At 40.5% G+C, this 24872-nt stretch overlaps 5 protein-coding genes and 1 long non-coding RNA gene across 10 annotated transcripts; 3 read left to right on the forward strand and 3 right to left on the reverse strand.

Moving 5' to 3' along the window:
* The first annotated feature begins 319 nt into the window (after window positions 1-319).
* adp (WD and tetratricopeptide repeats 1) lies at window positions 320-7017 on the forward strand. Of its 3 annotated transcripts, none has more exons than XM_046625883.2 (15): window positions 320-534; window positions 811-996; window positions 1108-1238; window positions 1309-1420; window positions 1829-2221; window positions 2292-2427; window positions 2598-2786; window positions 2848-2966; window positions 3178-3305; window positions 3369-3449; window positions 3555-3697; window positions 3774-3972; window positions 4100-4292; window positions 4435-4716; window positions 5067-7017. In XM_046625883.2, the coding sequence occupies exons 2-14, from the start codon at window positions 934-936 to the stop codon at window positions 4660-4662; spliced, it is 2115 nt and encodes a 704-aa protein (XP_046481839.1). In that variant the 5' UTR covers window positions 320-534; window positions 811-933; the 3' UTR covers window positions 4663-4716; window positions 5067-7017. The 3 variants fall into 3 exon arrangements, with proteins under 3 accessions (XP_046481839.1, XP_068992186.1, XP_046481838.1); XM_069136085.1 differs by lacking the exon at window positions 320-534 and adding an exon at window positions 545-699; XM_046625882.2 differs by lacking the exon at window positions 320-534 and having other exon boundaries at window positions 545-996.
* Window positions 4100-8318, reverse strand: Adck1 (aarF domain containing kinase 1). Its single transcript, XM_046625884.2, has 10 exons — window positions 8103-8318; window positions 7839-7980; window positions 6878-7033; window positions 6679-6816; window positions 6487-6602; window positions 6213-6414; window positions 5866-6126; window positions 5594-5791; window positions 5368-5510; window positions 4100-5282 (listed from the first exon to the last, which is right to left on the reverse strand). Exons 1-10 carry the CDS (start codon window positions 8108-8110, stop codon window positions 5063-5065), a joined length of 1584 nt encoding a protein of 527 aa, XP_046481840.1. The 5' UTR covers window positions 8111-8318; the 3' UTR covers window positions 4100-5062.
* LOC124218936 (uncharacterized) lies at window positions 8245-10216 on the forward strand. The gene is made up of 3 exons (XR_006883249.2): window positions 8245-8531; window positions 8592-8648; window positions 9420-10216. It is a non-coding gene; the product is annotated as an uncharacterized lncRNA (long non-coding RNA).
* On the reverse strand, window positions 8650-11243 carry Coprox (oxygen-dependent coproporphyrinogen-III oxidase). Of its 2 annotated transcripts, none has more exons than XM_046625886.2 (7): window positions 10980-11243; window positions 10616-10796; window positions 10037-10233; window positions 9818-9962; window positions 9471-9753; window positions 9199-9368; window positions 8650-9114 (listed from the first exon to the last, which is right to left on the reverse strand). In XM_046625886.2, exons 1-7 carry the CDS (start codon window positions 11069-11071, stop codon window positions 9016-9018), a joined length of 1167 nt encoding a protein of 388 aa, XP_046481842.1. In that variant the 5' UTR covers window positions 11072-11243; the 3' UTR covers window positions 8650-9015. The 2 variants fall into 2 exon arrangements, with proteins under 2 accessions (XP_046481842.1, XP_046481841.1); XM_046625885.2 differs by having other exon boundaries at window positions 10616-10799.
* Window positions 11244-14747: 3504 nt separating this feature from the next.
* Window positions 14748-17638, forward strand: LOC124218990 (beta-1,4-N-acetylgalactosaminyltransferase bre-4). The gene is made up of 2 exons (XM_046626024.2): window positions 14748-15737; window positions 16292-17638. Exons 1-2 carry the CDS (start codon window positions 14958-14960, stop codon window positions 16484-16486), a joined length of 975 nt encoding a protein of 324 aa, XP_046481980.1. The 5' UTR covers window positions 14748-14957; the 3' UTR covers window positions 16487-17638.
* Window positions 17639-17722: 84 nt separating this feature from the next.
* On the reverse strand, window positions 17723-23447 carry LOC124218989 (RNA-binding protein 5). 2 transcript variants are annotated; one of them, XM_046626023.2, is made up of 9 exons: window positions 23286-23447; window positions 21704-22360; window positions 21330-21399; window positions 20783-20856; window positions 20078-20191; window positions 19568-19980; window positions 19151-19485; window positions 18891-19054; window positions 17723-18813 (listed from the first exon to the last, which is right to left on the reverse strand). In XM_046626023.2, the coding sequence occupies exons 2-9, from the start codon at window positions 22343-22345 to the stop codon at window positions 17821-17823; spliced, it is 2805 nt and encodes a 934-aa protein (XP_046481979.1). In that variant the 5' UTR covers window positions 22346-22360; window positions 23286-23447; the 3' UTR covers window positions 17723-17820. The 2 variants fall into 2 exon arrangements, with proteins under 2 accessions (XP_046481979.1, XP_046481978.1); XM_046626022.2 differs by having other exon boundaries at window positions 21704-22363.
* Window positions 23448-24872: the final 1425 nt, after the last annotated feature.

The following is a 24872-nucleotide window of genomic DNA, read 5'->3' on the forward strand; positions in this document are numbered from 1 at the left end:
AGCAAGGAAACACAGTGTGACACTGTGTTACACGGTTGAACACTGTGCCTTGGTGCTTGTTGGAACGCTTTGAGGTTTTTAATTCAGTCACTAGAGTCCGCTCATGCATTATACGAAAAATCTAGGAACACTGAGCGCTCCAGGAAAAAAAAAAACATTTGTGAAACGCGTGTAGATCATTGTATTTAATAAATAAATATAAACAATACCATGCGTCGAAAATAAAATCTCTAACTAAAAAATTGGCAGCAATGAATCCGACACAGTGTCCAACCATGCTCCGCAGCTGTATCCGACTGTGTCGTTCTGTGTCGTTGTTGGAAAGCACCATGTTCGACACAGTGTCGCTGTGTCGCTCTGTGTCGTTGCTGGAAAGTTTCCTTTACATCAATTTTCTGACATAACACATAACTATGGGATTTCATTGACCTATTAAAGCTTGCGTTATCAGAGGGTTTCAGAGGTTAATGGTTTAACTTAATTCACGACGAAGGAACAGATGTCGCATTGCGTTCCGAAATTTTTCGATTGACGGTATGTCTGTATTTTCCCTATGGTCACCGATGGTGTTCATTGATGTATTAAACTGGTTTGAAACGTCAAAAATCCGTTTATAACACGATATACATCAGGATTGCCTGAACGTAATGGAAAAACCGCTTCGGCGCTGACAGCCGGCTCGTAATTTCGTTTAAAAAGGCAACAAAAACAATCCCACTATCGCCGGAGGTTTTCCATAAAAGTTGCCAATTTTTCTAACCAAATACAATTCATACAAAGTCATTAACGTCTTTATTGTGTCGTATTCAGGCACAAGCAGCCTTCAGTCTAGTGGAACGGTCATGGGAATCCAAACAAATGTTTCACGTCTTAAGATATCTTGATTAAAAAACGTTGTACTGTCAGAATTCTAACAGCAATATACAGAGCAGAATGAAGATGTTTTCCAAAGAAAATCCCAGAGTTGTTGACCTGGTCCGTCAAAGAGAACTGTCGGTAAGCCAAGTCGACTTTCTTTGAATTCAGATTTATCTGACGTGGCAACACAAACTAAAAAAGTAACTGAATACACGTATTCAATGTCAATATATTTTTCCATTGTCACAGGAATCCTGTGCCGCTTCTCTGTCAAGAAAACTGCAGGTGACTGATGATTTGGTAGCCCGTTTGGGTTTAGAAAAAGAGCTTGAGGGTCACGGAGGTTGTGTCAATTGTTTGGAATGGAATGAGTCCGGGGAGTGAGTATTTATTCACAAGATTAACTTTACATCAATGTCAGTCAATCAATAATTATGTTTCTTATTACAGAATTCTTGCGTCTGCTTCGGACGACACACATGTCATACTGTGGGATCCGTTCAGATATACAAAGAAAAAGGTATTTCGCACAGGACACAGTGGAAATATATTTTCTGTCAAGGTATTTTCTATTTTCTTTCTTATGTTCCAATCTTGTATCAAGTTAAATATTTAATTAATAATGTAGTTCTTTTTTTCCTTTTCAACCACCCAAGTAATAATAACCATTATTATATGACAATTTTAGTCAGAGGAAAAAGGTTAAGAAGATAAAGTCAATTTAATATCCATATCCTCTTGCCACAATTTTATGACGCGAATGTATGAGCTAGTTTCTCAGTGCTTTGAGAAAATTCAAAAATATCTACTAAGGCTAAATTTAAAAAAAAGGATGTAAAATAAAATTTCCACCCTCAGTTGTCCCACGATTAATTATGCGGCAATGTCAACTCTGCGTTAACGTCCTGAACCATTAATTAAAATTAAAAAATTAACAGCATATGCAAAAATAGAACTCTGATCATTTTAGTTTATGCCAAAATCAAACGATGGCATTTTGGTAACCGGAGCAGGGGACTGCTGCATTCGTGTTCACGATATCACAGTCTCAGACACGATATTAGTATGTAGTTGCCATAAAGGTCGTGTGAAAAGGATCGCAACAGCGCCAAGTGTACCATTCATGTTTTGGACTGCTGGAGAAGACGGGCTAATATTGCAATATGACACAAGGGTTCCACACAGTTGCACATCCCAGGACCGAAGGGGAGTTCTTATTAACCTGGTCAATCACCTTGGTCGTCTCGCCGAAGCAAAATGCATCACGATTAATGCTCGCAGACCGGAACTCATTGCCATCGGTGCCAATGATGCCTATGTCAGGATGTACGACAGAAGAATGATCAAACCATCTACTTGCCAGGTAAAGACAAGAAACTGACAACATAAAACCATCACCTTGCATTTATTAATCATAATCTTCTCTTACGCAGGCTACGCCAGCCTCCAATTTCGATGCAGTGAATGAAAACTCGGAGGGAATTGATGCTCAAGCCCACTTGCAGCGTGCTGGAAAAGGCGACTCAGACGATAACATTCCCTTAGGCTGTGCTCGGTACTTCGTTGCCGGTATGTTCGTCGGTGAACCATAGGTAGTGTGCATCAATTGAATAGAATTTGTGAACGGAAGAAGGAGCGAGAGAAGTGAAAAAAGATTAAATATTACAAGGAATTTGCTACCTCAGCTGTCAAGCGCTTTGATAAAAATCATCATTCAATAATGTGTAACGTATTTCCAGGCCACTTGCGAACGCGGCATCAAGACCAAAAGAGGAATAGAAGCCTAGCTGCAACTTATCTCACATTTAGCGCCGATGGAAATGACCTTCTCGTCAATATGGGTGGCGAACAAATTTATCTCTTCGACGTTAACAAGGGCAGCAGCTCAAAGTTCCTTCCTAAGTGGACGAATGGCACGCGATATTCGGGTGAGTGAAATAAGTGCCATGGTTGACCTAAGTTTCATCTAAAATCTTTAATTATGAATAGTGCCCGGTGATCAATGGTGCTCGGATCAAAAGCGGGATGAGGGAATCCAGCTAGAGACTTACTTCAAGCATAATGACCCTTTGGTCCTGCCCATTCACATTGAGAACATCAAAGAAGAAGTGAGCTTTTCCTGGTAGTTGATTTAATCCCATCAAATTCTGTACTCGTTTTGTTACATCCTCGAATCGGCAGAATACAGTGCATAAAGAAGAATTCTCAAAATTAATGACTCAAAACCATCCGAATGTCACTTTTAACCAAATTGAAAAATCACTCTAAACGCTTGACTTGTTTCTCATGGGTTCACCGTATTCTGTTTGATCTTTGCAGGCAAATACAGCCTTTCAGAAACAGAAGTATACAACGGCGATAAACTTGTACAACAAGGCTATAGCTTGGTGCCCGCACGGAGCTGTCCTTTACGCAAATAGAGCTGCATCCTTCATGAAACGTGCCTGGTAATTATCCATATCTTACTGTTTTCAAAAATCTTTCAAATGTACATGAACACCGTGTTTCAGGGATGGCGACATCTATGCAGCGCTTCAGGACTGTCAAACGACGATTCTTCTCGATCCAAGACACGTCAAAGCTCATTTTAGGTGAGAACAGTGATCCACAGCTTGCACGTCCGCTACCAAGAGGTAGAGCGGACCGTAACCCTCCTTGTATATCATTACTTTTCATACCCAATTCTCACTCTCCAGATTAGCCAGATGTCTTTACGAGTTAAACCGAGCCCCGGAAGCTCACAAAGTGATAAAAAACTTCCAGCAGAATTTTCCCGAATTTGCAACAAACTCAGCTTGCCGGGCTTTGTACAAAGACATCAAGAAAGCACTCGGCTCTGGTTCGTATCTGTAGTCCACAACTTGTCCCATAAATTTTATCCATATTTTATAATCTCGGTTGTGTAATCTTCACAGAGGAAACCAATGAAGAAGAAACTGATGAGGTTGAAGAAGAAGAGGACAAGGATGAGGTCGAATTTCCCGTAGGCCAAGTCGCGCAGGGTGTATCAGCACACGAGCTGTACTGGCAACGAAACAGCGTTGATTACGATATCCGATTCTGTGGTCACTGTAATACGACGACTGACATAAAAGAGGCAAATTTCTTTGGCAGGTATGGAAGTATGAAGGCATCTACCTGTTGTCTATGAAATACTTGAAAGAGGATATTTCCTTGGGTAGGCAAGCGGATCAAAAAAAAAAAAATTACTCTTCTGATTCATTTCATTTTTGTGCAAAAGCGATGGGCAATACATTGTGGCAGGATCTGATGACGGATCTTTTTTCATATGGGACCGTGAAACAACAAATATTCTTAGAGTGCTACGCGGCGATGAAAGCATCGTTAATTGCCTTCAACCACATCCATCTTCGTGTCTCCTGGCCACTAGTGGTATCGATCCAGTTATTCGGCTATGGAGTCCTCGCCCAGAGGTAAAACTATAAAATCAACCAAATTTGTGGTAGAGTGAGGATGGAAAATTACCGGAATCCAGAAATTCAATTGTTGGAAGAAAGATGAAAGTGAGAGTGAGTTTCCTAGGATGAACATGATGCTTTTTTTCCGCTAATTCAGGATGGGAGCCAGAACGAGCGAGCTATAGAAAATCTGGAGGATGTAGCGTCGGCAAATCAATTAAGGATGAAGAGCAACACGTTTGAATTGATGCTGTTGAACATGGGATACAGGTTTCCCGGGCAACAGGATCACAACCAGGATCAATCGGGCGATGACGGAGATGAACGTGAGCGACCAATGAGTCCATCACAGACATCACAACCGCTCAATTGCCGCCAGAGTTAAGAGATGAAGCCATAGACAGTCGGATGAGAGTAATAAGAATGACAGAGGATTAAGGTTGTTGTATAATTTGTTTCAATTATTATAACAATATATATATTACAGAGTTTTATCACGATATTTTCGCGGCAGTTGTTTATTTTGTGTTCATATTTTTAATGAAAATATTACGGCTGTACCACCCATCTCTTCCTTTAATGATTAACTATTCAAATAAATTAACTAAGTTTGTACTCTGTGGTGGCCGCGCTCGGCCGTCCCAAATGTACACAAGAATTCTTTGTCATCTCGGAGACGGAGAAAAACATTCTATGTGCGGAAAAGTACACACCGCGTATGAGGGCGCCGATCTTGGCAGTGTATAAAGCCGGTGACATAATTAATGCTAATAATTGATTTTTTTTCAGAAGCTGTAAAATTCATTTGTCCATAAAGCCTCGACGCTTTTATGAAGATCGAAATTAATGACGCCGAGGTACACGTAATAGACCGATAATCTAACTAACGACCACTGTCTCTCCAACGAAACCAGCCACCTCGACAGTGAGGTTTTACACGACTTTTGCTTCTCGTCATATACTGAATGCACACAGCATTTCGACATTTCTATGAATGCAGACATTCTGGAAAAGAAATATAGTAATTAAAATATCAAAGACGCTCCACTCTCCTGGCCTGAAATAAGCTGAGGAGTTTTGATCGATTTACCTGGCCTGAGTTTTGAGAGTGTGTTCTATGCCCCGCATCAGATCATTGGTTTTTAAAACGAGAAGCATTTGCCTATTAACTCGTTCGAGCACTTCGCTAATTTGGGGCAGAACATTGGGAAGTTCCTCCTGAAAAGCTTCTCTCTGAAAGTTCCAACAATCGGTGGTAAAATTGATCCAACTGATTGGCACAAGAACAAACCAGCAATCAAATCCATATCACATACCTCACTATCGGTGAACTTGGTCTTTTGAATACCCGCCATTATCGTATCCCAACTTCGCCCAGATACCATACAAACAAGGAGTCCGTATAGATCGCCGACGCCAAGAGTCTCTGCGTATTTTCGCATCTGTATTCTGTCACCGTTCAATATTGCGAGCCACAGCTTGGCATACTCCCATCGGAATTGATCAGAAAGTGTCTGAGACAGGGAATAAAACGGAAGATAGGACAATACACTCAGGACATACGATAACGGAGCCAAGTAGCGCTTACTGCGTATAAACCATGATCCAGCAGCACAATTTCCGCCTCGTGATCCCTTTTCCTTATCAAGATATTTCCGGGGTGAGGATCGGAGTGGACGAAACCGTCAACAAATATCATGCGACTATAGAGCCGCCCGAGTTTACCGCTAACTTCGTACAGGTTCACGTTATGCGCTCTCAGGTAGTCGACATCGTTAACGTGCCCACCTTCGAGAAATTCCATTGTCAGAACTCTAGATGATGAGAACTCCCAGAATATGCTTGGAACCTGATGATAAAATTTGTTAAAAAATACAGTTAATATTGGAGTAAAACTGGGAAAAAATTTCGAAGAAAATATGGCAACTTTCCGACCTTAAGCCAATGGAAATCCTTGAAGAGACTCTTGACCTTCTCTGCATTTCTTCCCTCAAGGGTAAAGTCTAGCTCCTGGGGTATATTTTTCTTTGATTCGTCCACTATCCAGTCAAACTTAAAGTCTGGAAAGACCCACGATGTGATCTTCACGAGAGCTGCCATTGTCTTGATGTCGACATAAGAGTTGGACTTTACAGCCCTGAAGAGATCAATTTTGATAATGAAAGTTGAGATGGCTACACTTATTTGTTACATTCTTAATTTTACTCACCTGTGCTGTACCTTCACCGCAACTGATCTTCCATCGAGAAGCACGGCTTTGTGAACTTGGGCAAGACTGGCCGTACCCAAGGGAACGGATTCAATTGATTTAAATATTTCATAAGCCTAAAATAGATGCGAAAGATGTTTATACCTGCTCGAAAAGCATTAAATAAGGATTAAATATGCATATTCTACTTACATCCTTTTTGAAATCCTCTTTTATCACAGTCAGGATATCAGGAAAGGAAGACTGGGGAGCTGAGCTGTGCAATATTCTCAGCGTTTTTACGTATTCAGCAGGCAGCAGATAGTCCAGTGCTCCAATGTGCTGCCCCACCTGTAAAATAGAACTAGTATTGTCATCGCTGTTGCATTACTGCTAAATATTTGGTGCTTACCTTAATGTAGACACCCTTGTTAGCGCAACAGAGATCTAGCAGTTTTTGAGCACCGTATAAATGCACTTCAGATTTCAGCTTTGCATACTCAGGAGACTCTTTGTCAAGTTTACCCGAATAGAGCTTTGTTTTGTAATGTGTTCCAATTTGAAAAACCTAGAACAATGAAAATCTAGAATTATTATTAAAACTATTCCTGTTCTCAAGAAAAATGATTTTGCACTGCCACACATTTTGGTTGGACTTTAAAGCGCTTACAGCCCTTGGAAGTAGGTTCTTTTAAAGATGGAGAGTGTGCCGAAAATTTGATGATACCGCTATCATGGTACAGCAGTTTTTTTTTTCTTCATAGAACCCTACATAAAAAATCCGACAGTCTCTATCGGGTCTCTGTTGGATTTTTTATGTAAGGAATCATCCAATAATTTTAATGCGAAAGCAAACGCAAACGAAAAATCATTAGATACTGACCCTGCCGAAAATGTTCATGTGATAAATCATAAGAGGATATGACTGAAATCAACATGTAATTTATTGCATGATTTATTTTGCAAATTCGAGAAAAATATATAAAAAATCACGTAATAAATTACGAAAGCATGAATTATCATATATACTAGATCAAAAATTATATAGTCAACGGTATTTGATGATTCGTACACGTTGATTTCTGTCATAACATTAAATGATATAAGACATGGTCATTTTCAGTAGGGGAAACCGAGGAGAAAGTCTGAGAAAGGAATGTGAAAGCTTTCCTTAAAGACCCCTACATGTTTATCTAACGGATCGGAATTTCCGTTTCCAACATACATTACAACCATAACCACTTCAATAGATTTCAGGCCAGATATATTCCATGAATTGCTAGTTCCATACGGATCAAGTACTCCGCTTGTATTCCTACAATATTCTGTGACACCCTTTCCCGCGCATCGGCGCGCATACCAATCATACTTACGGTAAGTGCAGCTCGCGTAAGTCGAACGACGCCGATCGCTCCTACATCGTATTCGTTGGCCCTAAGCGAGGCTAGAGTGCCGATGACAGCGGCTCCAGTGGCGGCGAGAGTGACTAAGCGGCGCCTCGACATGATGCTAGTTCTGGAATTGAAAGCGACGCATGCGCGCGGTGACGTAAGTTGGGAACCGAGAAATCCACGTGGACCAGAATCAGAGAGGAAACAGGGAGTCAAGAAACTAACAATCAGCTGTCGCAAAATTACCTCAACATTGCACCTCAGTATTAGTTCTTTCAGGAGCACACAATGGCGTTCTTTATCTCACCGTAACGTCCCTCAACTGTGGTGAACTCAACGGCACACGGCATAACTCTGAAAACTTTCCTCAAACTTGACTTTCCCCGCCGCCCTGTTCTAACCCCCCATGCAATTTCACTTGTGATGCAACTATGTCGAGAAACGCCTCATCGCCGAGCCCTCTATAAGTCTATTCATATGTATTTAATTTCTGTGTCAGTGATGCCAACGCTTTAACATTGACCTTGGAATTTCTTACTTGGTGCTGGAAAAATCCGCTAGGTGTCGCCAACAAAAACTTAAATCTGGAGACACCGTACTCGAAATGAAACTATTGAAATCTTCCAGGCTCAGCTATTTGACCGGATACAAATTACTTCATTGCGGATCAAAGAGGTTCGTAACTTTGATATTCATTAGAATCAGTTTTGATTCAAGATGAGATGGAAATTTCAGATTTGCTCCTGATTGTTACAATGATGATACATTAAGGAGAGAATACAATCGCAGTAGGTATGTAGAAGAATATATATTGAAATAAATGTTTTCAATCATGCATCATATTATGTACTTGCGGACAATAGTCGCTACTTCTATCAATAATGATAAGAATAATAATACACGTAAAAATTTCTCTTTTGTGAAAAGAAAAACCATCATGTTTTTCTTGTCTTATCATAAGTATCAATATGTTTTCTATCACAGTCGAAAACCGTCAAATCGACAGGAATGACTGTATGTTACACCTTTCAGACAACAAAATACCCATACAATACCCCCATAGATATTTTTCATACCTATAAATAACAATACAATATCCTATAATGAAGTATAATAAATTATCTTCTTGCTGAACAATATTTGTTACTCTCCATGTCTGTTACGCTTCAATCTTTAACCAGTCCTTCGGTTCTCTCAGAACGCTCATAAGTTTGTCTTCTTCTGAGCCTGGTTCTGGCTTGTGCATGTATTGCCATTTCTGTATAAAATCAAATATTGCTTACCTGAGTAAGTTGCCACAAACTGGCTCTACATCTTGATAGTAAAATTCAAAAATACTTACCGCAGTTAGGGGTAATGACATAAGTATGCTCTCTATTCGAGCACCAGGAGTGAGCAGCCCAAATTTAGTTCCTCTGTCATATACCAGGTTGAATTCAACGTACCTACCCCTTCTCAAAAGCTGCCACTGGCGTTCAGAATATCCATACCCGTCATTTTTATGCTTCTGAACTTGAAATTTTGAAAAAAAAAGATGAGAAATTTCTTTGCGATTTTCTTCAGACAAACCTAAAGTAAGCACACTTATGTTCTCTGGATTGTATACTGACATACCCAGAGGTATATACGATGGAATAACAGCTTCCGCACACGAGTTCGCGAACTGAAATGCCTCCTCCTGATTTGGCTCATCGAGATCATCGAAAAATATTCCCCCGATACCTCGCCTCTCGCCACGATGAGGTATAAAGAAGTAATCGTCACACCACTTCTTAAACTTTGGATAATATGACTTGTTGTTCACGTCACAGGCTGTCTTGAGCTCCTTGTGAAAGTGGACGGCATCAGACTCGTTTAGATAGTATGGTGTGAGGTCAGTTCCACCACCAAACCACCACTGTAAAAATAACCTGTTACATTCGAAATGGATCCAATTTCACACTTTCATAATTTGCTCTTACTTCAACTGATCCATCAGTATTTGTCACTTCGAAGTATCGGTAGTTGAAGTGAATTGTTGGAACATAAGGATTCCGTGGATGAATAACGGCGCTAATTCCAGTAGCAAAGAATGGAAGAGGACCTCCCTCAGAGAGCTTCTTTCCTCTGTATAATGGATACATGTTATGTCTAGGTATCTTTTCTTCGATATCACAGTAGCTGGCAATAACAATAACTACCTTGCTCTCATTTGTTTGATAGCTTCGGTCGGCAGGCTTCCATGGACGACTGAAATATTAACTCCAGCCTTTTCAAAGACCTGCCCATCCTCCAGGATACACGATACACCTCCACCTCCTTCTTTTCTTAACCAACGATCAATTCTGAACTTGGATCCATCCTGTTCTTCCGCCTCTAAAGCCCGGCAAAAATCTGCCTATCGAAAGAGTTAAGTAAGATCTACAGAATAGCTTCAGCTAGGGTTTCTGCAATTGGGGGATATTTAAAATGCAACTTTTATTATTCTCCACGATCATTTGTTTCATTCTGCAACTATATATGAAAAATGATTATGACTTTGCTAAATTAGATAGCAGCAAAGTTTTTTACATAACACAACCTATTAATACAAGACAAAAAGCAAAAATGCCCCTAGTGTCTCAGAAAATTTGTTCTTTAAAGCAGACAAAATTCTGGAAATGTACTTCAACCGCTTGAATCATGTTTGCAGTGAGTTCATTTTTTGGCTGTAAATGAGATTTCAAAGGGACTTGTATGAAATCCTAGAAGCCTGCGTCTAAACTGTACCAGAATTTCACCTGGATTTTCATTATTAGAAGCTCCATCCTAGCCTGCATATTTGTACGATGCTTCTCTAGCTTCTCCATATTACTGACTGGTTCAGTCATAAACTTTTCAATTTCTATACCATCCAACGAATCCTTCGAAGGACTAAAAATTGAAAACATTCCTGCCAGTACTCCGGCGGCCTGCATAGATCTGCTGGACCACAAAATACAGTTTATCGATCCCACGTCCAGAAATCCTTAATTAGTAAATAGTATGATAGTAGTAATCGTTAGATAGTAAATTCTGTATTATCAAAAAATCTAGAAATAAACAGATTTTCATCATTACGTTAACGTTACATATTTCATACTTATAATTAACAAGACATCATACTTGACAATTCCAAGCTTGCATTCTTCTCGCCGATGATAGTTGACGACGAATCGAATTCTGTGCCAAGTCTTGTGGCAAACGTTGAATACCATGTTCAAGCTTAGTTCGGTGAATTGATTCTTGGCCGCACCGGTCGTAATTCAGACCCAGGTATTTCGGGGTTACAATTATTACTGATATGAACTAGAAAATACTGATTATTTAAATTATCTAAACCAAGTAACATAACCCCGCCTAACACGTTGACAATGTGGAACCAGCGGCGCAAGCGCAGTGATCAACGAACTCAAACGGATTCCTTCCACCATTTCCATCTACCAGTAAATGGTTCGAATTCTTAGAAACCAAAGGTGAACGTGGAAATGCATTGATTGGTGTCGGTAAGTGAGAAACACCGACTATAAACAAAACTTTCTATCTCAACAAACGTTGAAATTTCCAATTCTATGGGATTCCAGATATTTTTTTTCGTTTCAAAACGGTTCAATTGATCTGGAAACGGGTCGTACAGATCCATTCAGAGAACAAAAATATTTTGCTCTTGAAATCGCGGAAAAAAGTAAGACTAACCCTTTGAATTTTTAGTCAAATTTTGGCCGGTTTTGAAGGATAGCAAAATAAATTATATGATGCACTACATCGATGTAATTTTCGAGAGGAATCGATTGGGCGCAGTCCCGATACGCTGCAAGCAACGGATGCAGAGTTACAACCAAAAAGCCAGTCATTTCCGTTGTCATTTCTCTGCTGTTGATCCCACGCTGTTTTCGCTGCGTTTTCTGAATTCCTGGGGGTCCAATTAGTCAGGAAAGAGTCATTCAAATCGAATCTGAGACCAACAATTTTCAGCTCGAAAAATGAAGAAAAAGTAAGGCTAACCCCTTTGCATTTTTGGCGAAAAATTTCGCGATTCTGAAAAGTGCTGGAATAAATTCTTTCTGGTACTATTCCTACGTAATTTTGCGAGAGAAATCGATTGGGTGCAGTCCCAATACGCTGCGATCATCGCATCAAATGTTACAGCCAAAAAACGAGAACCTGTGTTTTCGACACTTTTCAGCTGGTGCTTTTTCCATCGTAATTCCTCTGCTGTTGATCCGACACGGTTTTCGCTGCGTTTTCTGAGTTCCTGGGGGTCCAATTAGTCAGGAAAGAGTCATTCAAATCGAATCTGAGACCAACAATTTTCGGCTCAAAAATGAAGAAAAAGTAAGGCTAACCCCTTTGCATTTTTGGCGAAAATTTTCGCGATTTTGAAAAGTGCTGGATTAGATTTTTTGATGCCCTATTCCGATGTAATTTTGCGAGAGAAATCGATTGGGTGCAGTCCCAATACGCTGCGATCATCGCATCAAAAGTTACAGCCAAAAAACGAGAACCTGTGTTTTCGACACTTTTCAGCTGGTGCTTTTTCCATCATAATTCCTCTGCTGTTGATCCCACACTGTTTTCGCTGCGTTTTTTGAGTTCCTGGGGGTCCAATTAGTCTGGAAAGAGTCATTCAAATCGAATCTGAGACCAACAATTTTCGGCTCAAAAATGAAGAAAAAGTAAGGCTAACCCCTTTGCATTTTTGGCGAAAATTTTCACGATTTTGAAAAGTGCTGGAATCGATTCTTTGATGCCCTATTCCGACGTAATTTTGCGAGAGAAATCGATTGGGTGCAGTCCCAATACGCTGCGATCATCGCATCAAAAGTTACAGCCAAAAAACGAGAACCTGTGTTTTCGACACTTTTCAGCTGGTGCTTTTTCCATCATAATTCCTCTGCTGTTGATCCCACACTGTTTTCGCTGCGTTTTTTGAGTTCCTGGGGGTCCAATTAGTCTGGAAAGAGTCATTCAAATCGAATCTGAGACCAACAATTTTCGGCTCAAAAATGAAGAAAAAGTAAGGCTAACCCCTTTGCATTTTTGGCGAAAATTTTCACGATTTTGAAAAGTGCTGGAATCGATTCTTTGATGCCCTGTTCCGACGTAATTTTGCGAGAGAAATCGATTGAGTGCAGTCCCATTACGCTGCAATCATCGCATCAAAAGTTACAGCCGAAAGACGAAGAACTTTGTTCTTCATTTCTCTCCTGTTGGTCCCACACTCTTTTTGATGTCTTTTTCGTGTTCCTGAGGGTCCAATCAGGGAGAAAAGATTCTTGCAAAACGATTCTGAGACAACAAATTTTCGACCCCCGAAAATCGCTGAAAAGCAAAACTAACCCCTTAGGATTTTGCCAGTCCATTTCTGGCGAAGTTGGGAAAATGCTGAAATCAATCAATTCATATCCAGTATGATCGTAATTCTGCGAGAGGAATCTATTTCACGCAGTCTGCACACACGGCCAGCAATGAATCAAAACGTATGGCTGAAAAACATCAAATTTGCACAGGGTTTGCACAGAGGTGGAAGAGAAAAATCATGAACTCATGGGTACCAAGTTTCAATTTCATTTATTCAATGCGCCGTAATTCTAGTACAATTGTTCAGGTGTCAGTGTATACTGCGTTACTAAATTTCCGAATATTCTAGTATAATTCTCATATATTATACTGACTACCAGTACATTATACTAACAATGATATAACTTACCAATAATTACTATAGTAATACACTTATTTATATAATTAGTTTAATATCTCCAGTAGTATTGTAGTTCAACATAAAAAATGCAATACAATATGTATTCTCAGTCAACGATATAATGAACGAATATCACATAAGGAATCAGACTACTATATGAACCATTATATGAGATGTAATGTTGTATGAGATAGTTGTTATACTAGTTTGTAAGCGTAGTTTGAGTTCTGAGCTGTGTACAGGTGCAATACATCGCTGCAGTATACGAGATGTTACTATTTCACGTTAACTGGAATAAAATGAATAACACCCACACAAATCTCTATGAATATCTTCTCAAATACTGGTCCCACGATTCTCCAAAACCTTTTTTGCAATACTTGGGTCCCAACAGGTCTAGAAATGGTCGTTTGAATTGATTATGAAACTAAAAGTTTTCCGCTCGAAAAAAAGGAAGGTTAATGCCTTTGGTTGTTTTAAATCTATTTTTAGCAGATTTTGAAAAATCCTGAAATCGATCTATTCATACCTTATATCGACGCGATTCAGCGAGAGGAATCCATTGCGCTCCGTCCAAATATGCTACGAGCAACGTATCAAGAGTTACAGTCAAAAAACGAATGATATCCACTGTAATGCCTCTGCTGTTGGTTCCACACTTTTTTTGATGTCTATTTCGTCTTCCTGAGGGTCCAATCAGTGGAAAAATGGTCCTGCAAAAAGATTCTGAGGCAAAAAGTTCCCGAGCTCTGAAAATCGCAAAAAAGCAAGTCTACCCCCTTTGGTTTTTTAAGTCGCAATTTGGCCGAATTTGAAAAATACTTCACCGACAGATCAAAAGTTACAGACAATTGAAAAATTGAAAAGTAAACTATTGATCGTAGTCCCATGTCGCATGTGATCAACTTGTGAAATATTAAATCCGAAATCCGAAAAAATGTCGTATGCTTGTGGCTCATAGGCGTAGGAATTTTGTAGCTCCTCATCGCCCGATGTTCTGGATACCTTTTTAGAATCATCAAAACCGAAAGAACGTTAGCTCCGTCGGTCAAGAAAATGCGTTGCGTAGGTACCGGCACGTGGTGTCTCCATCACGTTCCGTATCCGACAGATATGGAATCAATGTGAAACACGGGAGGGCGCTTGCCCACAGTTAAGCGACCTTGAGCGCAAGATCCAAGGCTTTCGTGTCAGTTTTTGACAGGAGAGAATTTTTAGGTTAAGTGTTTACCAGACGAGGTTAGTGTTTACCAGACGAGGTTATGTTTGTTTCGAAAGTAACGACGTATCGTCACAAGAAGCCGGCATTTCGGCCGGCTTAAGGAGGGCGGATCCGGAACTGGAATGTTTTGATAATCTCCAAGCCGAGCTTTGCTGGATTAATTCGCAAGGAGGGGCTTGCGATGCTTGCGAAGGGGGTCGTCACCCAGATAACCGAACACGTCCGCGGCCTGTCCGTCGGCATCGCGGCGATACTCACTCTCTGTTACTGCCTCCATCCTGGCAGGTTCGCGTCGCATTACAGCCACATTAAAACTGAAGACATCTTCAACGAGCTTGAGAAGGCGTACCTTCCTAAGAACAACTCATGTGCCGTGAACATCAGTGGCAAGTCATCGCGACTTCTCTACCCGCTTAATGAGGCCAAGGAGAATCCGACGGCACTTGCAAGGCGACTAGGAATTCTACCGGGCGGACAATGGAAGCCCTCGAATTGCCACTCGCTCTTCAACGTAGCCATAATCCTGCCGTACAGGAACCGCAAGGCTCAGCTTACGATATTCATGAATTATATCCATCCCTTTCTTCAGGCCCAGAATCTCGATTACAGAATATTTGTCGTGGAGCAAAGTCCCGGACGCGAATTCAATAGGGCGAAATTGTTCAATGTCGGCTTCAACGAGGCGATCAAGGCCAACGATTTTCACTGCTTCATCTTTCAGGACATCGATCTGATACCCCAGAATCTCGACAACATATACGCTTGTACCAAAATGCCCAGGCACATGAGCTCTAGCGTTAATACATTCCGGTATAACTTACCCTACAACGGATTGTTCGGAGGTGCTATTGCACTTACTCGCGAACATTTCAAACGCGCCAACGGTTTCTCTAACGTTTTTTACGGATGGGGTGGCGAAGACGACGACTTTTACAGCAGACTGCAAACTCGGGGGCTCAAGGTAATCTCAAATAAATCTAATTGTGATACTGTCTACAAATCACGTGAAGTGAAACATTCTGTTTGCTCATGTTTTTTCCTGAAAGACCGTGACAAACTTATCGTTGGCTGTGTACTTTTCGCAATTAGTCGCAAAATTACGTAGAACTTGGGTAAAATTACGTAATTCGAAGATCACGACCTCTAACACGACTTTTCGGAGGTAGATACAATTAAATCAATCTATCTGTGTCAACACCCTTCGTATTTATCGTTGGATATAATTGAAGAGGAGAATTGAAGAAGACTATCAAAGCGCCTGCAACGAAAAATTTTGTGAACCGGAGAATTAGTTTTTTTAAAAAAAGAATGGCACTCAGACTTGTTCTATTCTCCTCTTCAATTATCCAAGTACATAATCCTATTCCATAATACCACGTATGATATGGATGCTTCGAATACTAACTTTTATCATCTGGACACGAGATGGACGCAAGAGAACATAAAATACATTTACAATCTGGAATCTTATTTAAAGTTGGCTGAAATTCCGTTTTTTTGCTTTCTTACGTACAGGTTTGTAGGTTTGGGCCAGACGTCGCGCAATACTACATGTTGATACACGCTAAGGAACCGCCGAGCAGTGCGAGATTCGTTAACCTCGAAACTGGGGCGCGAAGATATGATACTGATGGAATCAGTAATCTCGAGTACAGAGTCTTGAGTCATCAATTACGTCCTCTATATTCGTGGATACTAGCTGATATATAAGCTTAGCTCAAATTGTTTTTTTTTCTCATATCTTGTGTCATCATTCGAAATGTAGCCTACATTCTTCATTCATCCAGCTCAATTTTCTTCATAGAAAGATTAGTTTGAATAATACATCTATGCAAAAAATATATGTATGGTAATGTAAAGGAAATGTAATATAGTAAAGAAATTGCACGTTTTACAAGCAATCAGCTGCCTGTATATTTATTACATTTGCTTATGATTTTTTCTCCCGAATACATGAATGTTTATCGAGCTAAAGCAAGAGTATTAACATACAAGTTCATTAAGGGATTAGTAAAATGTAATTTTTCTTTGTACATGCATCCACGCATTCATTTGACACACGAATAAAAAAGTCAAAATGTACTGCTACCAAGTGATAGTAAAGATGAGCATAATTTTCTTAAATAAGAGTACACTAAAAATTCATTCAATTTCGTTTATTTCTCATAATTAGTTCATGAAACGATTTTTTAAATATCAATCAGTTATCACGATAAAATTACGTTTGGAATCGATGGGCGTTTTAATGATCATTATTGTGTATAAACCACATAAAGGAATTTCTAGTACCGTTTGGAAGCGGCTACATAATCAACAGTGAAAAAAAAATGGTTTTTTGTTTGTTGAAAATATGGTGAAACGAATACCTATTAAAACCGATGGTCTTATGAGGGATTTATAATTATCAAAGGCACGGCTGTTTTAAAAGCAATGAAACAATTACGTGTAAACGACTCATGTTATGGTAACTTTTAAACAATCTTGTTATTAAAATACACGGGATTCTAAAAAAAATTATATATAATCATGACTATGATTGCATAATAATTAGTCGGAGTTCTCTTCGTGTAACTACAACAATTGATTATGCCTCAAGATGTACGTAGTAAACAAAGAGGCGAAAAATAACTTATAAAAAAAAAAAAATTAAAAAAATTACAAATAAAAAGGCAGAATCAACTCTCATTCTAACGGATGAACTGTTGTATTACATTTACTGGGGAGAAGCAGTGAGCGGGGACTGACTGAGCTGTGGCATGATGTAAAAGATAGAAAAAAAAGAAAAAAAAAAAAAAATAGAATTCTCCGCGATACATCTATCAGTACCAGATACACCGCTAGGTGCATTCGAATGCGATCTAACACTGCTATTGTCTTGCTTTGTGTGTAAGTATAATGTCTTCCGTCGCACGTATCGATATTATATACACAATTTACATACATGATCGATTACCAATGTATGCATAAACATGTATGTATAACATATATTATATAATTGCATATAAAAAAAAAAGAAAAATATTTCGCGTTATTTTCGGCACATATTACGTATCTGAGAGTTCCTGATACCTAGCGTACATCATTTTTTTCACACAATCTTTATACGTGTCACCAGGCAACGCGTTATACGCTGCAGCCTTGGCACCTAGGCCAGCCGTGGGAACTCGTCTTTCAGCTTCGATGATGCTTGTTCTACCTTGGTTAGATTTTCCCAATCCCATACCCTCGCTCCATCCCATTTTTTGCAGCAGTTTATTACCAACATTGTCGGAGCCGATTCCAGCTCTGGTTGGTTCCTCGTAGTTCACCGAGACTTCGTCAACCCTTGTCTTGAGGTACTTCTCCTTGAGCCTGTTAGGCTGCGGTGGTTCAGGCTCCCCGTACTTCGCTCTCCTTTCTTTTGCGCGATCCCTGTACTTACTGTTTCTCTGTTGCGGGTCATTGGGATCAAGTCCACGAACGTGATACCAATTCTCCAGATTCTGTTTGTGTAAATCCGACAGCTGCTGGTGTCGCAGGAGTCCTTCCTTGCTGGGAAATTGTCTTTTGCAAAGGAGACAGGCGAGCTTGCTCCAATCGGTGTGCTGCCTCTCTTCTTGCTGCACGTCTTCGATCTCTTCCTCGGTGTCGCTGCCGCCACCATAGGCGGCGACAAGGCCGTTGCTTCCACTAGGGTCCTCTTCCTCCTGGTAAGCAGGTGCCAGGTGATTCCTCTTCTCGAGGATGGCATAGCCCGCATCCGCTGCACCGCTGAAGGCTCCCTGGTGACCTTCGCTACCCGCATATTCCGCGCTCCAGCTCGACTTCGCGTTTTCCTTCTTTTGGTTCAAAGTCTTTGCCCACCGCTCCATGTCCTTGGCTATTTTTTTAGCCACCTTGACTTTATCTTGTTTGTTGTCCTTCTTCTTGTTTAGATCGTCCTCCTTTGACTCTTGGCCCACATTGGTGCTCATGGATTCTTGAATAACTGGCATAGTTCCGCTTTCGGCGCCCAGAGCCACACCGGCTCCCACGATTCCAGACGTACCAACAGCTACCTGAGAATTTGAAATCGGGATAAGGGATAGAGAAGGGATATACCACGATTACGGTTTCACACTTCTTCCATGCTTACCTTTGCCGGTTGATACGACAAAGACTCTGCGTCCCAGTAAAGAAACTGCTGTGTGTGACTGTTGTAGTAGTACTGAGAGTTTGGATCGTAGTACAATCCCGTGCTCGGATCGTAATAATAGCCCGAAGATTCGTCATAGTGATAGGTACTGACATCCGGCACAGCTGAAACGAACATTTTCATTTATTGCGTGAAGGATATTCAAGGATACAATGCTATCAAACGAGTGTTTAGATCATTCGAGTAAAAGAAAAGCTTACAATAGACTTTGCCATCGTTAGCATGAGCAGGAACTCTACCGCTAGCTAAGGACGTACTGCTAGGGGCAGTTGGGGTTGGTCTGGCTTTCATCTCTTCAGCATCACCCAGTTTCCTCGACGCCTGAAGTTGCTGGATCGCCGACTGCGCCACGGCCGCCGCCGCATTAACTCTGTCAGTCTGATTCAACGACGGCAAAGTTATCGCCGATCCCTGCATTATCTGGTTCTGGTAGTACTGAGTGTAATACTGTACATAGTGCGCTTTTTGCGCCGGAGTTTTCGCGTACATATTGGCACTGTATTCTGCCAATTGTGACACATCATCCAAAGTATACCTAAAGTGAAAAATTATTAATAAATATTACGATAAACCGATATCGTACAAACATGAAAGATCTTCAGATCACTTTGCCATACCTTTGTGGCTGAGCTTCATTTGACTTCCAAGCACTAGTGCTGTTCACCTGGTGCAGTTTGCAGTACGTGATTTCGACTTTCCTACCATCTACCATCAAGCCTTGCTTGCTCAATGCCGTGTGTAGATACATGGCATCGACGACATTAGCCATTTCTAAATAACAAACACCACGTGATGTGTTGGTCAGAGTATCTCTACCAATTCTAATACTTCTGATTGGTAGGGAGGAGAGGTTTTTCATTGCTTGTAATACTGAATCCTCAGTAGTCAGGACGTCTAAACCACGAAGAAGGACCGTGTTTGTTGGGTGCGGACTAATCTCGTCGCTACCCTCCCCACCTTCCTCACTCTCGGCACGGGATGCACAACACTTGAAGCAAGTTTCACGTCTTTTAAAGTTGTGTGCTCCGCACTGTTTGGAAAGTAGAAATGTTATCAGGTATATTCGAATGTATCCGATGAGAGGAAAGGATGGGAAAGAAATCGTGTTAAATGGAGAAGCTACACACCTTAACACAATGCCAATCCTGCGTGTTTTTTGCAAGGGGTTTGTCCACGTGAAAATCTTTCGGTATGCTGTACTGCATGACTGCACGGTACTGGTCCTGCAGCATTAGAACGCCCTGAAACAGAGAATTTCAGTGTTATCCAATCCGATATCTTCCTCTGGCCTCCGTTCATCCCTTAACTTGCTTCTTGCTGAAGGAACTGTGTTTCTCTACTCGCTATAAGTCTCGATTAGTTGATCACGGTAAGATGAATGGAAGAAAAACTAAAAATCCGCAGCTAAATGGTTCTTCACGTTGCGAAATCATCACTCACGACCGTGAATCATTCCCTGTCATCAACCGCAATTGTAAAATCAATCCAAGCTATGTAAACGTCGATCATATTTCAAATCGCGGTTATTCTATGGAAGAATGTTACTTCCTCGAAGAAATATAGAAATAAATTAATACACGACGATTTTGTCTAACAGAATAGAAAAAAATATGGCCAGTAACGAGACATGAGCACGGCGGTAAGCGAGGTAGGTCACCCTAGGTAAGTAAGTAGGTAATTAGATATTATGGTAGGTTGAAATAGCCTTTGATAGGTGGTCAGCCATGGCCATGGGGCGACCTAGGGCTGGATTACCATGCCCTGCCGCCACGGGGCGTCGTTGGCACGCAAGCAACACATCGGTCGAGTACGTGGACTGAACTTCTTTCTACCTGTTTCATCTCCATCCATCGCGAGGCCTCCTGAGTCGCGTTAAACTCGACGAATGCAAAACCTCGTGAAGCACCTATACAGAGCAAATACACACAGATCCATTGTTAATCCACGTTTTTGCCTGAAGTTCTCTACTCTGAGAGGGCAGGCAATCACAGCACCGACCATTGACAGACTGATTCTCAGCTCCGAACGAAGCGTTTGTTCATTCCCCTTTTTTGCTATTTACCTGAATAATTCCAGGGCAACGTTTCACACATCTCTAAGAAGGTCCCCCGCCTTTGAGTACACTGAGTCTCACATCAAATTGCTAATAGAGAATGATTTATAAAAAAAAAAAAATCAAGCATCAAAAAGCAATTTCGATGCTTCGACGGAGTGTGACTGCAAAGAGACCTTCTTAAATTTCAATTCATGTCATGAATTGTTCAAAGTTCTTCCTCGATCCACGTATCCGGTGAGATAGTAGTCGTAGAGTCGACAATAAAGGATCACAGTGTGTATCGACGGCGTAGCAGTAGAAAAATTGTAGGGTAAAATCTTTACCTGTATCCTTTTTCCTGATCAGCCTGATGTCCTTGGGCATGAGACCGCAGTTGAGAATGTCCTGGCGCACCTTTAAATGCCATTATATACCAGTATGAACACATGTAATCAATTATAAATCAGGAATAAATTCACTTCAGTTTTCTCAAGCCAACAATCAAAGTATAGGTGATACCAGTGCTCAAACTGGTAAATACTTTCCTTACAAGACGAGAAGCTACAATCATTTGTTATTTTTATTGTAGAAGGTGCCTTTCGATCTTAATGTGTCGTTTGAACAACAATTTTATGGCGCAAAATAATTTCAACAATATTCAGTTTCATTGTTAATAAAAATCATGAGAAATTGAATCCTGAAATACAAGAAAACCTACATCGTTTTCAGTAATGTGTTGTGCCAACCCCCTGATCATGATGGTGTTATTGGGGGACTGTGACTTGTAGTGAATGCCTTCCATCGACGAGCCATACCCACGACCATGGTCATGATCAAAGTCCATGCTCTCCCGACTATGGTCATCATCCCTGTCCCTGTCCCTGTCTCTCTCGTCTCCCCTTTTGCCTCTCCTGTCTCTGTCGCCTCTGTCTCTTTCTCTGTCCCTATCTCCTCTATCTCTGTCTCGATCTCTGCGAGACCTTTCTCTCTCTCGATCTCTGTCTCGATCCCGGTCTCTGGATCGATCCCTCTCTCTGTCTCTGTCGGCGGAATCTCTGCTGTCCCTCTGCCTTCCGTAACGATCATCTCTGTCCCTGTGGTTCCTGTCCCGATCCTCTCGACTCCTGTCTCTCCTCTCACGTGAACGATCCCTGTCTCTGTCCCTGTCCCTTCCTCGGTGAGTTCTGTATTCGGGACTGCGATGATCCCTTTCTCTGTGTTCTCCCCCACCGTAGTCCGACGATCTGTGGTCCCCATAGTCTGATCTGTAGTCTCCATAGTCAGATCCGTGACCTGATCGACGATCCGGACCATATCCTGGTTCCCAAGGGTCGAGGTTGTTGGTGTACATGGAGTCCATTACGTTATATTCGGTCTGCTGTGCAATGTCAAATCATGAGTCTTAAATTTTGGAAGATTCACATTAACTTGGGTGTGAAATTGTAAAATTGTAAAACTCTGATGTCACGCGAATTCTGCTGGGAATATTTTTGCACAATAATGGTTACGAAGTACAAAAGAACAGAAGGTAAATTGGAAATACTGGTATGTGGGATGTTGGAAGAGATATAAATCGATGTGTGTGGGAGGCTTCGGTTCAGGTTTTTTGGCGACAAAAGTATGAAACTTGTGCGTTATCTAGCATAAAATTGTCTCATGGATTCGATGATTTGATTCTTCTATTTTTACGACAAATAAACCTAGCTTTTTTCACATTATCATAGCGACTAATTTGCACATTTTTAGTTTTCAATATTAATTGACGTTGCATATGTACGACGGAATAAAGGTCGGATTTATTGAAGAAGGTTGAAGGAGGTCAATATCTTAAATAAAATGAATCGTTGTTTTGGAAGGTAGTATTTTTATTGGATAGTTAAAATAATCACACCAGGCCGCCGTTTGAACGACGTGGGAGAGCCTGCGGCAGGTAGTTGAAGACAATACGTATACACATAAAACGAGCCGGAGACAAGAGGATACATATACGTATGAATTGGAACGGGATGAGGTTGTGGGTTCGGAGGGTTCGTTGTCAGCCACGCGATCGTTGGTTGTCGATGAAAATAGCAACGAATCATGATTTCGAACGCAGCAGCAGGGTTTGAAACAAGTTCAAGCCAGGCTACGCGTGCATGTACATACGTAGACAAATTTTCAGGAAGGCACTTGGCCACAGATACAATACTGTATGCGCCAGTGCACTTTGTTGCAGCCATCCGATATTTGGCAAACTAACGTCGCACGGACGCTTACCCGGTTTTTCTCAACCTCTCAAAAATTAACAATGTTCTACTTACAAATTCGGCAATCTTTGCTGAGTCACCCGTATTACACTTCGAATTGAAAATATTGATTTTTATCACAATGGCGTGGTTAGGGCTGTTTGGGATTTACGGAAAATATGGCCGCACGAACCTCCGATTACTGAGGATGGCTGTCAACTACAGTCAACTAGAGAAGGAGTTTAACCGCTGCCGTTCCATCGAATTTATTCGACAGATGGCGTTGCGCACGCAGTTTGGTCGCGAGGAGCCAAATACCGAACACCGTCAACGGTTAGTTCAAATCGTTCAAACCGGTGCAAAGCAGTGTTGCCAATCCTGACGAAATTTCGTTAGATCTAAAGAAATTAAAGCCCGTTCAAAGAAAGAAGAAAAGTTGGTTTCTCAAGATGATATCTCAAGACTGATAGCGAAATATCTTAAATATGGTCTGCGAAATCGAAACAACAGCCTAAAAATCAACCAATCGTCAGGTTCCTGAGAAAATATGCACCAATTAGGTGGCGTCTGCATTTTGTGAACGCACTTATTTGATAAGTTAGTGGTCTCAAATATTGGAAATAAAAATAAAGTATATAAGTTAACGTTTCTAATATCTTTATACTTACAATTCAGATTGTAGGATATAAATTTGTCTGGGTTACCTCATTCGGAAATTATCACTCTATCTTTCTGGAAAAATTGTTCATGTTATGAAACAAAAAAATGAAATATATTATGTATTCGTGTATTTATTGAGTTTCAATACCGTCAAACATCGCTCTTGAAAATGATAAATATGAAGAATTGTCATGGTGCTATGTAAATAAGAAATCTAAAGAACTTTTTTGGTGCCATTTAATGAAATATTCGTTTGATAGGCTGGCAACGCTGGTGCAAAGAATCGTTGAAAGAACAAAGGAACAACAAGCGTTACTAATATTTAAAATCAATAGTTTTTAAGAACTGTCTAAATACTACTTATTTTTAAGTATGCTTTCAAGTATATTTGTGTTTCAAAAAGTTTTGGTTATTAGTTCGGTTTACGCAGTGACCAGAGCCATAAGTTATAGGGAATTAGAAGACAGAGTAAAGATTCAAACTTTTCTTTCCTTGCTGTAAAAAGTTTTCCAAACTTTTAGCTTACCCCTAATACTGGAAGTTATGGGTTTAAGTCCATTGCGTAAGTCTGCCATAAGTATATATGTATCTCTTCTAAACGTACCACAGCAAAAAGAAACTGACTGCAGAGATATTTATTTTCACGTTTGATACTAAACAATTCGGAGGGAGAAAAAAATAACTGCAGCAAATTTTGAAATCGTGAAATTATCCCGACTTTTAACGATGCAGCTGTTAACATGTATTATTTATGTATTATTAACAATTAACTAGTTGGAATGGTTGCAGATGTAATGGGAGACGGGATTGTATGAAATGCCAACTTCGATGATAGACATATATTATATTTGAAAAACAAAATATCGTTTTATAGTTGAATATTATACACAGATACAGTAGTTATTAATAATTATATCACCCTGCTCTCGGCCACCAAATTATACCGTACAATAAAGTGAGCCAATTGGCTCACTTATATATTCAAACCTTACCGTATACTCA

This window comes from Neodiprion pinetum, chromosome 5 (genome assembly GCF_021155775.2).
Source record: "Neodiprion pinetum isolate iyNeoPine1 chromosome 5, iyNeoPine1.2, whole genome shotgun sequence".
NCBI classification, from domain to species: Eukaryota; Metazoa; Arthropoda; class Insecta; order Hymenoptera; family Diprionidae; genus Neodiprion; species Neodiprion pinetum.

Coding starts and splice junctions, on each gene's coding strand:
- Coprox (XM_046625885.2), bottom strand. CDS start 11,071: ATGGTATTCAACGTTTGCCACAAGACTTGGCACAGAATTCGATTCGTC. Junction 10,800..10,979: donor TGCAAGCTTGGAATTGTCAA/GTATGATGTCTT, acceptor TTTGTGGTCCAG/CAGATCTATGCAGGCCGCCG. Junction 9,963..10,036: donor ATCAAACAAATGAGAGCAAG/GTAGTTATTGTT, acceptor TCCATTATACAG/AGGAAAGAAGCTCTCTGAGG.
- adp (XM_046625883.2), top strand. CDS start 934: ATGAAGATGTTTTCCAAAGAAAATCCCAGAGTTGTTGACCTGGTCCGT. Junction 997..1,107: donor TCCGTCAAAGAGAACTGTCG/GTAAGCCAAGTC, acceptor CCATTGTCACAG/GAATCCTGTGCCGCTTCTCT. Junction 3,973..4,099: donor GAGGCAAATTTCTTTGGCAG/GTATGGAAGTAT, acceptor TTTGTGCAAAAG/CGATGGGCAATACATTGTGG.
- LOC124218989 (XM_046626023.2), bottom strand. CDS start 22,345: ATGGACTCCATGTACACCAACAACCTCGACCCTTGGGAACCAGGATAT. Junction 20,857..21,329: donor GATCAGGAAAAAGGATACAG/GTAAAGATTTTA, acceptor TGCTCTGTATAG/GTGCTTCACGAGGTTTTGCA. Junction 19,981..20,077: donor AGGATTGGCATTGTGTTAAG/GTGTGTAGCTTC, acceptor CTTTCCAAACAG/TGCGGAGCACACAACTTTAA.
- LOC124218990 (XM_046626024.2), top strand. CDS start 14,958: ATGCTTGCGAAGGGGGTCGTCACCCAGATAACCGAACACGTCCGCGGC. Junction 15,738..16,291: donor TGCAAACTCGGGGGCTCAAG/GTAATCTCAAAT, acceptor TCTTACGTACAG/GTTTGTAGGTTTGGGCCAGA.
- Adck1 (XM_046625884.2), bottom strand. Junction 6,817..6,877: donor ACAAGGGTGTCTACATTAAG/GTAAGCACCAAA, acceptor TCTATTTTACAG/GTGGGGCAGCACATTGGAGC. Junction 6,127..6,212: donor AGGATTTCCATTGGCTTAAG/GTCGGAAAGTTG, acceptor TTTTATCATCAG/GTTCCAAGCATATTCTGGGA.